Raw genomic sequence first — 14,548 nt, 5'->3', positions numbered from 1 at the left:
CCTCCTCCGCCCCTCCCTCCCCCGCGCCCACCCCCGCCATATTTTTGCTTGTAGTACTCCCCGCGCCCGCGTCCGCTCATGGTGCACAGGCTACCTCGTTTACTTACGTCTTTTTAATATAACGAGCTTACGCCTCCAAAGAACCTGCAGGATAAATGCGTCGGAGTCATTTAACGCGTCAGTGAATCCAAAATAGAACATTCGTATTTTAATTGAATGCCTTGTATAGTGTATCATCCATGATTATTGTCCTGCTGCATGCTTACTTCTCAATACTCAATACCGGTGCCCTTCGTGAGGGAGGTATGTGTTGCAAGTTAGAAAATTTAATGCCCCCGTATGATCCGCGAAAACTTTTTACGGGCTCGAGCGAGAGTAGAAATAAACATATACATCAGGATTGATCCGACAAAAAGATTGTATCGAATCCACTCATCACACGTTCTTCTCATCGAGGAGCAGGAGGTTGCCTCCAGTTGGGGGTAGCCGGGGGGCAAGTTCTACTTAGCATCAGGCACTGAGGGCCAAATGGGTTGCTCCCAGTTACGGCGTGACTAGAACTTAAATGCCCGAGAGTCCTCCATCTGTGCGCATCGCGTGTGCACAACGACGCATTCCCATCTGCGAGAAGTCTCGAATCATCCACAGCGAGGGGGATACGCCAGACAGCAATAAGCGGATAGGAACAAGTTGAGAAAGATTCCATCCATGGCCTCGGCGGGGCACGAGGAAGGACAGTTAAATCATAATGCATACAGAATCGGTCAACCGGGCACTCTACGCACACCTCGTCAAAATGGAATGGCGCCCAATAATGTGTGGAGGAACAGAGTCTCCACACGGCCGGCCCATATGCCCGGACTGCCTTTGCCGGATGTCGTTTACCGCCACTCATGCAAAGAGGTCCGTAGACAGTGTAGAGATGGCCTAAATTTGATACTTCGTTAGCGTACAACCGCGTCCTCGTCATTCTCAGGAATCAAGTACGCAATAAAGAAATCTGTCGAGACAAGTCAACCTGCCATCAACGTTCTACGCTTCATTACAAAGTCGAAAAAATATTTTTCAAGCAAAAAAATTAAGTGCTTCGAGTTAGGCATGTGGGGAGCGATGAAATCGCTTCTCTGGCCCCTTACAATTCGGAAATATCGCTGCTTCCAATTATTTGCAGTCCGTCCTCCCCGATCTAATCCTCGCTCTTCTTCAACACTTTCATGCGTGCCACAGGCATCGACGCGCTTCTACTCCCCTGTGACGCCTCCCTGATTTCCGTGTGCTCCTTACTGCACGAGACCCACAGGTAGACAGGGCAGCAAATCCTTTCCTTTTTCCCTTCCTTCCTCCTCGCTGGCGGAGCAGTCGGACTCCCGCCGAGTCAGGCTCCGTTCTCGGGCCACGGCCAGGAGCTTATTGGCCATGATGACCTGGGCGAGGAGGGGGGGAAGAAAGAGGCGAGAGGCAGGCATGAGAGGGGGAAAGGAAGCTGGAACAGCGATGTGGGAGACAAGAGCGCACGGGATGATCCCGTGGTAATTCATATCCAGTACACTTATCCGGCGCAGATCCCGCAGGGCGTCCTTTTCCTCCTTAAAATGACTATCCTGTCCCCTTCATCCTACATCTCCACTCACTGAGTGCACACTGGCGCGAAATTTCCTTCTTGCGTTGAAGCGTTTGAGCGCGGCCTGTGTCCCAGTCAGTTTCTTGGCTCGTAGAAGCTCGTCGTCCGCCATGACCCACGGGTGCGCTAGGGCCTGGGAGGGCGTGAGCCGCTGCGCGGGGTCCACGCATCTGAGAAGGGGGAAGGGGGGAGGGAGGCTTGTCTGTGAGGAAGACAAGACGAGTGTGGCCTCGCAGACCCTATCTCCGCCGACCCCACCCCGAGCATGCGGCTCCCCTCTCCCGGGGCTCCCACTCCCTCTCCCAGGCCTCGCACTCCCCGTCCTTCCCGCCCCAACCGCCTGCCCGAGTACTCACAGGAGCCCACTGATCAGGTCTTGAGCCTCCACGGAGATGTTCTCCCTGTCATGGTTCGGGGGGGCGAGTGAGGGTGGAAAGAGAGGAAGGGAGACGGAAAACCGAGGGTAGATGAGACTGGCCGAAGCCTAGCACGAGGAGGGGGGGGGGAAGAAGGGGAAGGAGATAAGTTTTCTCTTCCCAGGTCCATGCAAATTTCTCACCAGGTATCCTCCTCAAACTGAAATTTCGCTTTTTTGATTTTGTTGAAAAGGCGCCGGTGGTCTTCGTCGTAGAAAGGAGCGTAGCTAGAGGAAAGGAGAGAGGCGAAGGAAAACAGGGAAAATGGAGAGGGAGGGTGAGGCGACAGGGGCAGAAGGCGCGCGGTGGAAGACAAGCGTGGCGTGAGAGGGCATGCGAGGAGACACGAGAACGGCGTGGGAACAAAGGCGCGGCCGAGAGGGAACGAGAAAAGGCGGGCCGACAAGAAAGAGGAGGTGGGTGGGGGCCAGGGAGACTTAGTGCCGGGACGCACCCTGCCAGGAGGATGAAGGTGATGACGCCGATCGACCACATGTCCACGGGCTTTCCGTAGGGCTCCCGCCTCAAGATTTCGGGGGCTACGTAGCTGTAGGGAGAGGGAAAGGGGAGTAGGGAGGGAGGGAAGGTAAAGGGCGAGGGGTGACAGGAGCGGAGGCCAGGGTCAGGACGTCAGCGCACAGAGGGTTAGGGAGACGGAGAGAGGCAAGGAATCAGCCCCCCTCGGTGCAATGAGGGGTGGGAGAGCACTACACGGAAGCCGAGAGGGAGAAAGGGGTGCAAGCAATGCTGGACAAGGGCCGCTCCATACCAGGGAGTGCCGCATTGGCTGCGAAGGGTGTTGCGGTTCACGCGAACAGCATAACCGAAGTCCGCGATCTGAGCGGGGGAGGGCACAAGGTAGGAGGATGAGTACGCCGAACATTCAACCTCTGCACATGGAGATTCCTGCGTTAAGCAAATTCCCCTCGCACACGACCGACCTTGATCTGCACGTCGTCCGTCTCGTCTGCATCGTATCCGAAGGAGGGAGGGAGGGAGGGAGGGTGGGAGGGAGGGAGGGTGGGAGGGAGGGAGGGCACGTGACGGGTCTCCGCAAAGATCGACATACAGAGCAAAACGTGCGCTTGCCGGCTTTTTCGATCGCGGAAGTCCTAAGCACCGCCATTACCCTCCCCCGATATGTTCGAAATTCTTCTCTACCTCCCCGGCCCCTTCCCTTTACCTGCCAAGAGGAGGTTCTCGGGCTTCAGATCCCGGTGCACCACGTCCATGGAGTGCATATACTCGATGGCCGAGACGAGAACTTTGAACAGATCCCGGGCCTCCTTTTCTGTGTAGGTGCTCTTCTGGGTGATCCGGTCGAACAGCTCGCCGCCCGCCTGAAGGAGAGCGCGAGGAAGGGAGGAAGCGCAGGTTAGGGAGGGCAGTAAGCGTGGCCCCAGTCCCGCGCCTCTCAATCTGGCGGTGCACACTTCCCGAGGCTTTCTCTCTGCCTCTCGAGCTAGCTCCCCCTCATTTCCATCGGCCCCTGTATCCTTCCCCTCTCCTTCCCTCCGTGCCCTCCCTCCCTCCCTACCATGTACTCGGTCACCAGGTAGTAGTGCCGCTCATCTTCCAGCACGTCGTGAAAGCGGATCACGTTCGGATGCTGGGGTAGTGAGGAAGCGATAGGAGGGGAGGGGGAGGGAGGGTTGAGGTGGTGACGACCGAAAATGCTCAAACGTGCTTTGCGGTTTGCGCCCCTCTCCTGCCGCGAGCCCACCCGGTTTCCCTACTTTGAGATGCCAGAGTATGGAGACCTCTTCCAGCATCCCGCTGACGTCCAAAAGCGCGAGCTTGGCTTTGGTGAAGATTTTCATGGCGTACCGCTTGCCGTCTCTCTGGAAAAGCACGGGCGGGGGGGAGAGGGGACAGACAGGATGATCGTCAGAACGACAGGGCATTGTACGGAGGGCTGGAAAAAGAGGTAGGGTAAATTACTGGGTGCTGCCTGATATGAATTGTGTTTTTTGGGGGGGATTTGTCACTCACCCTGTCCACGCATTCCCTGACGACGGCGGTGTGCCCCTCTCCGAGCTAGTGAGGACATGGAGAAGGGAGGAAGAAAGGGAGTTGCGACAAGATGAGGAGGGAGCGCAGAGCAGACAAAGCGAAGAATGCCTGCATACAGACAAAATGACGCCAAGCTCCTCTCTTAAGGCAGTGCGAGTTCAGTCATGTGACACCAATAATGGCTCCACGCTCCTTGCCCGAAAAGGCCCTCTCCCTTTACGGCCGACACGCTCGCCCTCAGACTACAGCCCGTCCCAGCTTTCCCTCCCTCATGCCTTTTTCCCCACGCAATAGTGGGTCTCAATCCTCTCCTTCCGCGGCCGCACGAGTCCCCACTGCTTCCAGGCAGTGGTGCCCCCGGCCTTCATCCCTTCCTCGTCCCCCTGCGATTGCTTTGCCTTCTTCCGAACCAGACTGACCGCCGCCCGATTTGTCACGTCCACTGGAGCATGTTGGCATGGTGTCAATGAAGGATGATGTCCGCGGGTTGGTGCGGATGGGGAGGAGGACGCCAAAGGATTGCTCGTTACAGAGCTACAGGTAGCGGTGCTGGCATCGCTTATCGTGCTGCTGTGTCCTCGTGTACGGAGGTGGTTCTTTGTACTCATAGATTGTAGCCGAGCCTGGTGAAGGATGAATAGAGACAAATCACAAGCGTGAGAACCTCGAAGAGGTTAAGACAAAAATGGGACTGGAAAATTGTCATCGAGACCAAAAAGTGAAGCTTTTCGAGACCGAGCCGTCGCGCGCCTGCTGAAGAGAAAAAAGGCGACGGACGATATTTACGCAAACTTTGGGTGGAAAGCTGATATGAGTTCGCTACGTATCACAGAGTGTCACATACGTACAGTGGGAATGCAATTGCCCATACGACAAGCACGATAGGAAGCAACCGTGACTTGAGAGGCACACTGGAGAGGAGATTGGAGCGGAACACTCTGCTTCGAGCTTCCTTCAATCGTGGATCCGGTACTGCGGCAGGTCGATCACCTGGCGCGTACGGTGGCCCAACAGGATTTTAATTCTGCGTGTGGATAAATGCGTAGAGAATGGGGTGAACTTACGGTTAAGCCGTGGAGCTTGTCACGGGGTCACGGTATCGAATCTTCTTGAGGGTTAGCTCGCAGAGTTTCCCCGAAACTTTCATCTGCTTATTCTGGGAAGACAACGAATCTCCCCACGACAATCAATCTACCATATTATCAGTCAAAAGCAAATGGTCTTGGTGAAAAGTCTCGATTCGAGTCCATCGCGTCGGGCGGTGCCGAACGCGTTAGAGGCCCTGGCTGGGCAGAAACGTATGACAACCTCAATGAGGACAAGGTCGGCCCCAAGATTCATCATCTCCGGACATTTTCCTATTTAGCATTATGGCCCCATCAGTCCCACTACTGTATAGCAAAGGGATCAAGAAGGTCTGAACAGTCGTTTATACAAGAGTTCATGCCTTGTACCGGCACCCAGAACTCGATAATACCCCCAACGCGAAGTCTTACTCTGACGGGCTTACACGTACTACGGTAGTACGCGCCATAACCGGAAAAGAAAGAAATTGTCGGGGAAATTGGGACTTTATCAGCCTTGGAGAAAAAAGAGCATGGATGCAAGTTATGCCAGCAAAACGAGAATGAGTGATGGGAAAAGAGAGAGACACGGTGTTCAAGGGAATAATAAAGGTCTGCACTTGTTTTAATTTATCCCCGCAGCCGCCGCGAGTCAAAGATCCGATCTCGAACATCGAAACTGCCCGATGATCAGGCCAAAGCCACAAAATTTGTAAAATTGCTTTTTCATGTCATACTTGTGAGCAAATCTCTTTCAAAATCACATTCGGCGGCCAACGCTCTTTTTCGATTTCTCAACGCATAGTGCTGGTGGTGCTCGTAATTGCTCGCACGCTGTCTACTTTGGCAAACGCAAAATATCCATCATGTCTTCAAATGCTTCCAAGGCTGGTGTCATGGCTTCGTGGCTCTGTTCCATGAAATCCAGTGCACCCCCTCCGTTTCCAAATGAAGCGAAATTATTGCTGTAAGCTGTAGGTGTGAAAACCACCCACAGAATGGTGGGTTTAACAAATAATTCGATGGGTGAGATAGGAACAAGACTTACACGGGTTATCACAACATGTCAACCTTCTTGCCTCTCGCGTTTCATTTTTGCACAAGCTCGCATCTGTTCTTCCTTCACTTTCTACTTTTGCCAACTTCCCGAACTCTACTTTTCGTTAATGAAGCAAACCGTTATGCATGTCACCTTGAAAATCTATGATGTCCACCCTTCCTCCTTTCACCTGCACCGTCATAACCCATTCGCTTCTATTTATGATCTTCTCCATGCATTCCCATTCTCATACATCCAATAAAGCTCGATACACTCATTTCGTCCTCCCACCGTCATTGCCACCTTCCGTCCTTTCTTACCGAGGAAGTCCGCGTTCTTGATGCCGTCCAAGACGCGCTGGGAGGCATCCACGAAATCCAGCACGTCTCCGACCTGACAAGAGGGGAAGAGGAGGGCGAGAGAAAGACAGACGGAGTCAATTCCTTAAGTGGATAGTGGCCGCACCAACGGGCAGCAGGGCTCGGCAAAGCGTCGACAGGATGCGACAACAGGACGGCCTAGAAGGGACCTGTCAACACGGAAGGGCTCGGACGCCTTTTACGAAGCCCCCCCCCCCCATGATAAAGCTAAACTGGGTATTGAGCCTTTTGCAAGCCGCCCATCCTCTCTGGACCCCTCTTTTCCTTTTCCTCGCCTCCACCCCCCCGCTTACATCCTCCCCCAAATCCCCCTCGAGGAGGGCGTTTTGCACCGCCTTGATTGCCTTGTCGATGCGGAATAGGGGACTCTTTGTACCCACGATGCCTGCGGGAGCGAGGACAAAGGGAGGATGCGAGAAGGGGAAAAGAGGGTTGAAGAGAGGTCGAGGCACAAGCAGACGATGACCTCGTGAAAGTCACGCAAGATTAGAGCGGCTACCCACACGTAGGAGTAGACTGGCCAGATGTGGGGGCCAAAACACGAAGGACTCGAATTTTGAGCTTTGTCTCGCGGAGCGTCACTGAAGGGATGCCTCGACGTGCGAGTGATCACAGTCCCGAGACCTTCCTCTCCCTCGCCAACCCGTGGCATCCCTGAAGGCATCCGAGGCATTAAATTTCACTTTCCGCACTCCCCTCTTGCCTCCTCCCTCCCTTCCTCCTACTCACTCACCGAGCCGTCGGCGCACCTCGTCTCCTCCCTTGGCCTTGGTGGATGCCCACTCCTCCTGAAAAGGAGTAGCAGGGACGAGGACGAGGATTGAGAGGGGTATGATGGGCAAAAGGGAGGAATGCGATATGGGTTGACATCTTGAGCAAGATAATAGTAAACTAATGATGGCACAAGAGATTTGGGCACGGATATGGGTGATGAACGGAGGCGGCTCTCGAAATTGTCCAGAGCCCAGTCTTCAAAGTTCGACATGTCATTCGTGCGGACAGAAGAGGAAGCTTCTCGGTTTCTTGCTTCTCATGTTTGATCACATACACACCTTGTACATGGTTTTTAACTCCTTGTAGCCCGACTCTATCTGAGGTATCAGGGAAAGGAAAGAGGAACAGCAAACGCGCAAGATAAAATATGGTGAGGACATTATGAGAGGAAGGAAAAATGAGATTAGGCATTGCCAAGGATCCATGGGAACCACCCCTGATCAAGAAGTCGAGTGAAACGTTGCAGAAAGAATTCTCTCACAAAGTCTAAACTATCCTCTCCTTGAAACTTGCTGCTTTTGCATCTTGGAAGCCCATCTGCAACCGTATTGCTCTTCAGTAATTCTAGCTAGCTATGCTTTTACTCCCTCCCAAAACTTTCTGCTCCCTCATACCTGAGAAACATAAGCGGCTATCGCTGTCTTATTCGTGGCCGCGATGGTTGGGGATGGAAAAGAGAGCACTTGAAGAGCCGCCGCGCTGACGAGCCCTTTTGAGAAGTACCCGGTAAGTATACGGCGACGCGTGGCTCCAAAATTTGTTTCTCTTTGACTGGCTTCCAGTTTTGTTGAAAGGCGTCCGCATTTGGAACTGACCTCCGCAAAAGACGCTACGGACGGCGAGGTTATAGTGTGGGAGGGAAGGAAGGCGGAGGCAGCCAATGTTGTGAGGTAAACATAGATTACAACAGTCAGCAAACACCTTATATTTGGCATTTCTCCAGCAGAGCTATTTCGTTGGAGGAAACCCTAGCTTATTGCACAAAAGTCGCGGGAGAGTGAAGCTGGGTGCTGGAGAGATCGCTCGTTCTGCCTGAACTGTGACGAAGCAAGGATGAGAACAAGATTTAGTGCCATGGAAAAGCAAGATCTCGACGCCATACGTAACATTGATTTTCTAATTGGAGTGAGCACTTTCTGCTTTCGAGAAGGGTGACTTTTCATGCGGTAGTACAGAAAAACTTTAGGAGGCTGACGTACGCGTGGGCCTCTCTTTAGCAGCCTAATAAGGCTCGAAGGCGATAGCGATTTAACTAAAACACGAAGGCCGCGCCGGGGGCGATAACTATTGGCGGGTGGAAAGGGCGATTTGACCGCGAGGGGCAGCAGTTCCAGATTCGTGCAGGAGTTGAAGGCAGTGTTACGGAGTTTGGTCCCGTGCACAGGGAAGTGTGTATCTTTCATGTATCAGCCTTCTTTGTTTCCAAGTTTTTACGTGATCGTAATACAGCCCTTACATGTATCCCTGGTGTGTTTCATACGGATATCTTGGCTCATTTTAAATATGCATATGTTCCACCTCACAGCCAGTCCGAGTGACAGACATTGAACCCTCTTCTCAAGTTCACACCATGCAGCGAGGAAGCATTTTCATGCGGATTATCTTGTCCACCCTCATCGTCCTTGCCTCTGTCTCCGCTACCGAGGTGAGACGCATTAGATGAAGAGATGCTTTACTTTCTTTAAATACTTGCGGGGAAAATGGGGAAGGAATACTGGTTTGAGTAAATTATTGGTCATCCCCCCCAACGCGAGAAGAGCCTCCGCAAGTATGCATATCATTCAAGAAGTCCCATTTCTTCGGATTTCGTTTTCCACAACGTCATGGCGCACCCTCGCGATCTACATACCACTGCGTAGCACGCAAGCACGGTAGCAGTCGTGGAGTCGACCTTCACACCTGTTGAAAAGGCCGACGTCACTTTCCTTCGGGTGAGCATCTCTCATTTAAACAACTCACGCTATTTGAAGCGCGTATAGGGTTTTTTCCCTGTATATGCACAAAATTTAGCGCTGAACGTCTTATTGAACCCTCCGCTTCCCTCCTCCGCCTCTTATCATGCACAGGGCACGGAGGCTGATAAAGTGATGTGTGACGGCGTGGAGTGTCCCAAAGGAGAAATGTGCATGCGCAGCAGCTCGGGCAGTCGCTACTGCATGAAAATGTAGAGCTTTAACATCAGCTGTTAAATCAACAACGATCCATGCAAGGCGTCACTACCAAAGAAGAATGCCTGGCAGGACGAAATGGGAAATGGCCTCGTTCCTCCAGGATTTGTGTTTCCAGAGGCCCGGTAGGATTTTATTTAAAGATGAATGGAGACATTGTACGTGCAAGAGTGAGTTGCGTGATGTCGGGTAAAGGCGAGGAGCTGCCGAGTGTTTTTCTCTATTGCCCAGTCCACATCTGTGTCTGTGGTATATTTTTGTCGCGCGTTATCATTCCTCTTAGTTCTAAGAGATCGACTTACTGTAGGCAGTCGAAGGACAAAGCTAATATTGATGTTTAAAGCCAGGGTCTTGGCACGCTCGACGTTAATTACTTGCTTCCGAAGCGTGCACGAAGCACGCGAACTCATGACGTTTAATAAAAATGAGAGGGATGCTACACATGTGTGGGTTCGGGACCAGGGTCAAAGCCCTTTTACTTCTCCCTCCCCTCCTTGTCCCTTGACATTTTCACTCCGTACCTGCTTTTTTAATCTTTTTACTTCTCCCTCGCGTGTTACAGCCCTCTCTCCTTCTCCTCCTTTCGCTCCATGCTAGTGCCGACCTTTTCCGCTGCTCGGCTTCCGACCTTACCCTGGTGTCTCCCTCTTTTCTTGTCGATCCTCATCCTCGTATCGGCCTCCTTCCACGCATTTTCACCTCCGTTGTAAGGGCTGGTTCCGTGTGTTCAGATACCATAGATTTGGCCTCGACCCCGAGGTACGTGAGGGTCGGGGGGGGAAGAAGGATGGAGGAAGGGAGGAAAGCAGGGGAAGAGCGAGATTGGGAGGTGGTGGAATCCTAGTCAGGCTCCACAAGACCTGAAAAGTGAAAGATTGAGGGCAACTGATTATTTTTTAATTCCTTTTCCTTCCACTCCGATCCGTCCGCGGTACCTCTGCAGCCCTTTACTTTCTTCTCTTCTTCCCCCTCGCTCCCCTCCTCCCTTCATTCTCCATCCCTATCGGGTCGACATCTTCGACCTTGTCGCCTAAGTGTCGGCGCTATCCTCAACCCCAGTGATTCACTCAACGCTGATGATGAAGAGAGCGGGACGGGAGGGAGGGAGCGAGGGGAGAAGACGAGATATTGACGGGTCCGAGGCCTCCTCGGTCTCCAGTGCCTTCCCAAAGAATTCCTTTTCCTCCCTCACTCGCGAAAGCCCCATATTCCCGACTCCCATACTCCTTCTTTCGTCGCAAGTGGCCAACCGTTTGCTACGTGATCAGGATAATTACGATTCCCGTTTCAAGGCCAGGGGACAGGAGGGAGAGAAAGTGAGAGAACAGAGAACTAAGAGAAGGGTAGTGTTGTCGACGGGAGAGATAAGAGAGATGAAGAAGGTACGGGGAAGTTTGCACGTTGTAAGAGAGCTCAGGGGGGATAGCATTTCATAGAATAGACAGGTATGGATAATACGGATATGAGTGCAATGTGAATCTGAGTGTGAGCGAGTGAGAATCTAGTATGAATGCATGTGTGTTTTAGGGTTAGGGCGAAAGGTACACCGAGCATAGAAAGGGAAAAAAACACGAACAGGAGTGGTTAGGCACCAGCATGCACAAGAGCACTGCGAAGTGATGTCCTCCATCCACCATCCTCCCTGCCTCCTGCATCTTCCCTCCATTCCATCCCCCTTACTTTCATTATCCCTCTCTCCCTCCCTCCTTCCAACATTCCTCCCCGTGGATCTCACAACACCTCACCACCCCCTTCTACCGTCTTTTTCTTGTCCTTTGAGGATAGTATGAGTTGGAATATAAGTGTGCATCGTGGTAGAAGGGCGACGGTAACATAACCGTGAGTGTATTGTGAATGCAGAGGGTGAATATGTTAGGGTCAGGGTCAATAGTACATCGAGAATATGAACGGAGCAGAAAACACGAATTGAAGCACTTAAGATTCATTATACTCGAAAGTAACGCGACGTATTAGGTCGTCCTCGAGCAAAAGGTATGGTAGGACACGTCCTTCTTATCATTTTTCTTTTTCCGCCTTATTTTTGTTTTTCTCCTCTTACCCCGTCCTCCTTGTCACTTCCCTTCGTTCTTTTTGCGCGTATCTTTTTACTTGGAGAAGCCTTTCCTCCACGAAATTCCAGAGAGTGATATAAGAACAAGACTTTCAATGCATGAGCATTTCAGGTGCGGCTTACGAGTTGCCTACCTCCCCTCCCACTTCCTCCCCCCTTTGTCCGCCCTCTCTCTTTTACTCAGTCCTTCTTCTTCTTCTTTATCTTATACTCAATGAGCCATAATTCCCTTTTCATCACGATCTAGATTACGTATTGCTAAAAGGACTAGATGCCGAAGTAGAGGGCTACCATACTTTGCTGCGGCTGTTCCAGTTTAACAACCTCAAAGGTCAGTATGACGGCAGTTGCAGTCCGATTTAGTTTTATTTGACTCTCAATATGTAGAACATGTACGGAAAGAGTTCTTCTTCACAATCACCAATTTTACCTGAAAGCCTATGCAATACTATGATTCGCTTGACACTCACAGGCATCATGTCAAGCAAAGCGCTTGAAGGCCTGACTACGGTCTATTATGATATTTGGTGCACTGGAAATGTCTTAGTAGACCAAATAAGCATTATGAGTGCATGGTCTTTATTCAGTGAGGGCAATTTTATCGGGATATGATGGCACAAGCCGATGATATCTTTGCGCCCTTTGTCAGGAATACTGAACACCCCACACGAGGTCATCTTATACTTACCTTCATTCTATTTATATCTGCTCCTTCCATTTCAATAGTATACGCATAGCGCAGACAGGCAGGCACTCAACCCCGGCCGTTTCAGTTAGTCGCCCAACACACTCACGGTCACGTAATTGTCCGCCTTGCTGATGACGTTTGAAAAGGATGCCGGGACCGTTAACGAATAGGACGGCGATTGCCGTTTTTCGCCTGTTCAGTGGAGTAAAAGCTGCATCCGTACGTGAATGGTACTGTGGTGCATTTAATCATTCTGATTCTGATTCTGATGATATTCGTTTGGATCTACAAAGTGTAATGAGCTGCACTTGATCTCCCTGTGCTCGAGCTGTCATCTGATGAAAAGTTCGTGGGGAAGCGGACACTATACGCAATGCCGTTGCTTCATGGAACGACCATGCGCACGACCTCTCCTCCGAGGATCGGAGATTGTTAAGTACTCATGTTAATGGGCCTCCGACTCGGACGCCCATCAAGCAATGCCTCAAATCGAATTGTAATACATGGTCCTTGACATTGATGTGCTTGAGGAGCTCTTAACGAAAGGGACGCGACGAAGAGCACATTATCTGCACTGATGTTCCTTATAAAACGAACATGTGCCACGTGCCTCTTCTCTAAAGACCGGAAATTATGTTTATGGGCTTCCGCGACGCCACAAAGCCCATTGCTTTCCATATTCTTTTCAAAAGGATGCTCAGGAGCACATTGGCAAGGGCGCCTCGTTTTCATGACTTACCACTGACGATATCCTGACTTGAATCCCGTGGATAACAACAAAATCGAGCAAAAGAGACATACTTGTCATGTTTAAGCTACACATTAGACCTACCTTAACTCGCTCTTCTCCGAGGATCGGAGCTTTTTCAAGATCGATTATTATGATCTTCAGCACTGGACGCTCATGAAGTCAGTAAGTCGGAGGTCCTGTCATGCACTCGGCTTGCTCTTCCACTTCATACTCTCTGTTGAGGAACGAACATGAGATCCAAAGTAATGGCCCCTCGTTGTCCTGGCGTGACATTCTGACCTGCATCCGTGCATGTCAACGGAATCGAGGAAGACAGAAACACATGTGGTTGTAAAGCCAAACACAGAAGTAATGCTGTACATCGCTTCTCCTGAGAGTCGGAAATTATCCAATTGAAATAATTCTGGGCTCTTGATGCATGAATCTTATTCTTGCTTTTCACATTGCCTGTCGAGGTGTGCCCTGCGGTCGTTAATAATGGCCCGTAGTCTCTTGGCAACGATGCACTGCTAAATTCTCCCTGACCGGAGTAGCATGCACTTAAATGCAATCGAGCGTCATAGGCTTTCTTGTGATATCTCTGTCCTACGTGGGAACTACCAAGACCAATGTGACAATGCTTATAGCTGTATAACTCATTATCTGTGTAATCTTTCGAATCATATTGCCCATTTATAGGTCAAGCCGTCGCATACTTCAAAATCAATCTACACGTGCCAATACAACCGCGGTTTCACCAATTAAATTATGGCTCATCTCTTTGATATCCTCCTTGTCGCCCTTCTGGGCTTAGCAAGCATTCTCACCACCGTCTCTCAAGATTGTCCAGACCTCTTCCTCAAGGCCAAGGCTAGGCCGAACGCTAAACACAGCATCCTTGCAGGCAAGGGCCAGGCCAGGCTAACCATTACCTTGACCAGCAAAGACCCCGTCGACAACTTGGAGTTCCAAGTTAATCTCCCAAACGGCTTATCCGTGGAGCGAGTAGCGATGCGCCCATCCCCGAAACCCTTTACCTCTCCAGAAATCGTTAGAAATGCGGATGGAACGACTGTGATCTACTGGCTCAACATTGCATTCGCCAAAAGTAAGGGCGGGAAACGCCGCTTCCGCGTCAAGGTGAAGGCTGATGACTGCGCCCCTGAGTCATTACGGTTGAATGCTTTTGCCTATACAGTAAATGGCACAGGAGCCTCATGCATCACACCACTGGCCAAGTCCGCAACAGTAAACGTACGTTACTCGAACTCTAAAAAAATTGCAACTTGCGCGCCGACGCCAACTCCCACAAGCAATCCCGCGCAGCCATTCATGCTGTTTGGTGCGGGACAGCGATTCTCTCAAGGAGGGCGATTAGCCCCCTTCCAAGACCGTCGTCTCTCGGTGCCTTCTCTTATCGCCATGCATCAGGACAAGGCAGCTTCAAGCCATCCTCAAGACCGACAACTCCAATCCATCGATACCCCCGATGCTTGTTATGGATATTGCTCTCTCAATGCGGGACAAGCGACGCCTTTCTTCTTCAGCTGGAATACCGTGACCCGCCAGTGCTTTTGCTGCGTC

The 14,548-nt window shown here is 51.3% G+C and overlaps 5 protein-coding genes across 5 annotated transcripts in view; 2 read left to right on the top strand and 3 right to left on the bottom strand.

The window, feature by feature from the left end:
* The window catches only part of NGA_0207400 (abc transporter atpase), a gene marked incomplete at both ends in the record, with an annotated part of 2,620 nt that extends 2,580 nt beyond the window's left edge, over positions 1 to 40 (bottom strand). The window contains one exon of the mRNA XM_005854319.1: positions 1 to 40. This exon is cut by the window's left edge and continues 848 nt beyond it. Coding sequence (XP_005854381.1) covers positions 1 to 40 — 40 coding nt within the window.
* A 985-nt stretch (positions 41 to 1,025) lies between these two features.
* Positions 1,026 to 4,418, bottom strand: NGA_0207600 (calcium-dependent protein; the record flags this gene model as incomplete). Its single annotated transcript, XM_005854321.1, has 9 exons — positions 1,026 to 1,424; positions 1,632 to 1,791; positions 1,978 to 2,022; positions 2,181 to 2,264; positions 2,492 to 2,576; positions 3,221 to 3,377; positions 3,575 to 3,646; positions 3,774 to 3,878; positions 4,377 to 4,418. The coding sequence occupies 9 exons, from the start codon at positions 4,416 to 4,418 to the stop codon at positions 1,281 to 1,283; spliced, it is 894 nt and encodes a 297-aa protein (XP_005854383.1). The 3' UTR covers positions 1,026 to 1,280.
* Positions 4,419 to 5,720: 1,302 nt separating this feature from the next.
* On the bottom strand, positions 5,721 to 8,348 carry NGA_0207500 (uncharacterized protein). The gene is made up of 6 exons (XM_005854320.1): positions 7,922 to 8,348; positions 7,593 to 7,620; positions 7,267 to 7,321; positions 6,827 to 6,918; positions 6,474 to 6,546; positions 5,721 to 6,086 (listed from the first exon to the last, which is right to left on the bottom strand). The coding sequence occupies exons 1-6, from the start codon at positions 7,930 to 7,932 to the stop codon at positions 5,953 to 5,955; spliced, it is 393 nt and encodes a 130-aa protein (XP_005854382.1). The 5' UTR covers positions 7,933 to 8,348; the 3' UTR covers positions 5,721 to 5,952.
* Positions 8,349 to 8,772: 424 nt separating this feature from the next.
* Positions 8,773 to 9,922, top strand: NGA_0207700 (uncharacterized protein). Its single transcript, XM_005854322.1, has 3 exons — positions 8,773 to 8,952; positions 9,167 to 9,238; positions 9,374 to 9,922. The coding sequence occupies exon 3, from the start codon at positions 9,511 to 9,513 to the stop codon at positions 9,814 to 9,816; it is 306 nt and encodes a 101-aa protein (XP_005854384.1). The 5' UTR covers positions 8,773 to 8,952; positions 9,167 to 9,238; positions 9,374 to 9,510; the 3' UTR covers positions 9,817 to 9,922.
* A 3,810-nt stretch (positions 9,923 to 13,732) lies between these two features.
* NGA_0207800 (uncharacterized protein) lies at positions 13,733 to 14,218 on the top strand (the record flags this gene model as incomplete). The annotated part of the gene is made up of 1 exon (XM_005854323.1): positions 13,733 to 14,218. A coding segment is annotated over one exon (486 nt), but the record flags the coding sequence as incomplete, so codon positions are not given.
* Between the last annotated feature and the right edge of the window lie 330 nt (positions 14,219 to 14,548).

This window comes from Nannochloropsis gaditana (assembly GCF_000240725.1).
Source record: "Nannochloropsis gaditana CCMP526 unplaced genomic scaffold scaffold545, whole genome shotgun sequence".
Classification (NCBI taxonomy): domain Eukaryota; class Eustigmatophyceae; order Eustigmatales; family Monodopsidaceae; genus Microchloropsis; species Microchloropsis gaditana.
The sequence above is the reverse complement of the archived record's forward strand: the minus strand, read 5'-3'. Positions and strand labels throughout refer to the sequence as shown.

Coding starts and splice junctions, on each gene's coding strand:
- NGA_0207500 (XM_005854320.1), bottom strand. Junction 6,547..6,826: donor AGGGGGATTTGGGGGAGGAT/GTAAGCGGGGGG, acceptor CCCTCTTGTCAG/GTCGGAGACGTGCTGGATTT. Junction 6,087..6,473: donor CAAGAACGCGGACTTCCTCG/GTAAGAAAGGAC, acceptor TCACACCTACAG/CTTACAGCAATAATTTCGCT.
- NGA_0207700 (XM_005854322.1), top strand. CDS start 9,511: ATGCAAGGCGTCACTACCAAAGAAGAATGCCTGGCAGGACGAAATGGG.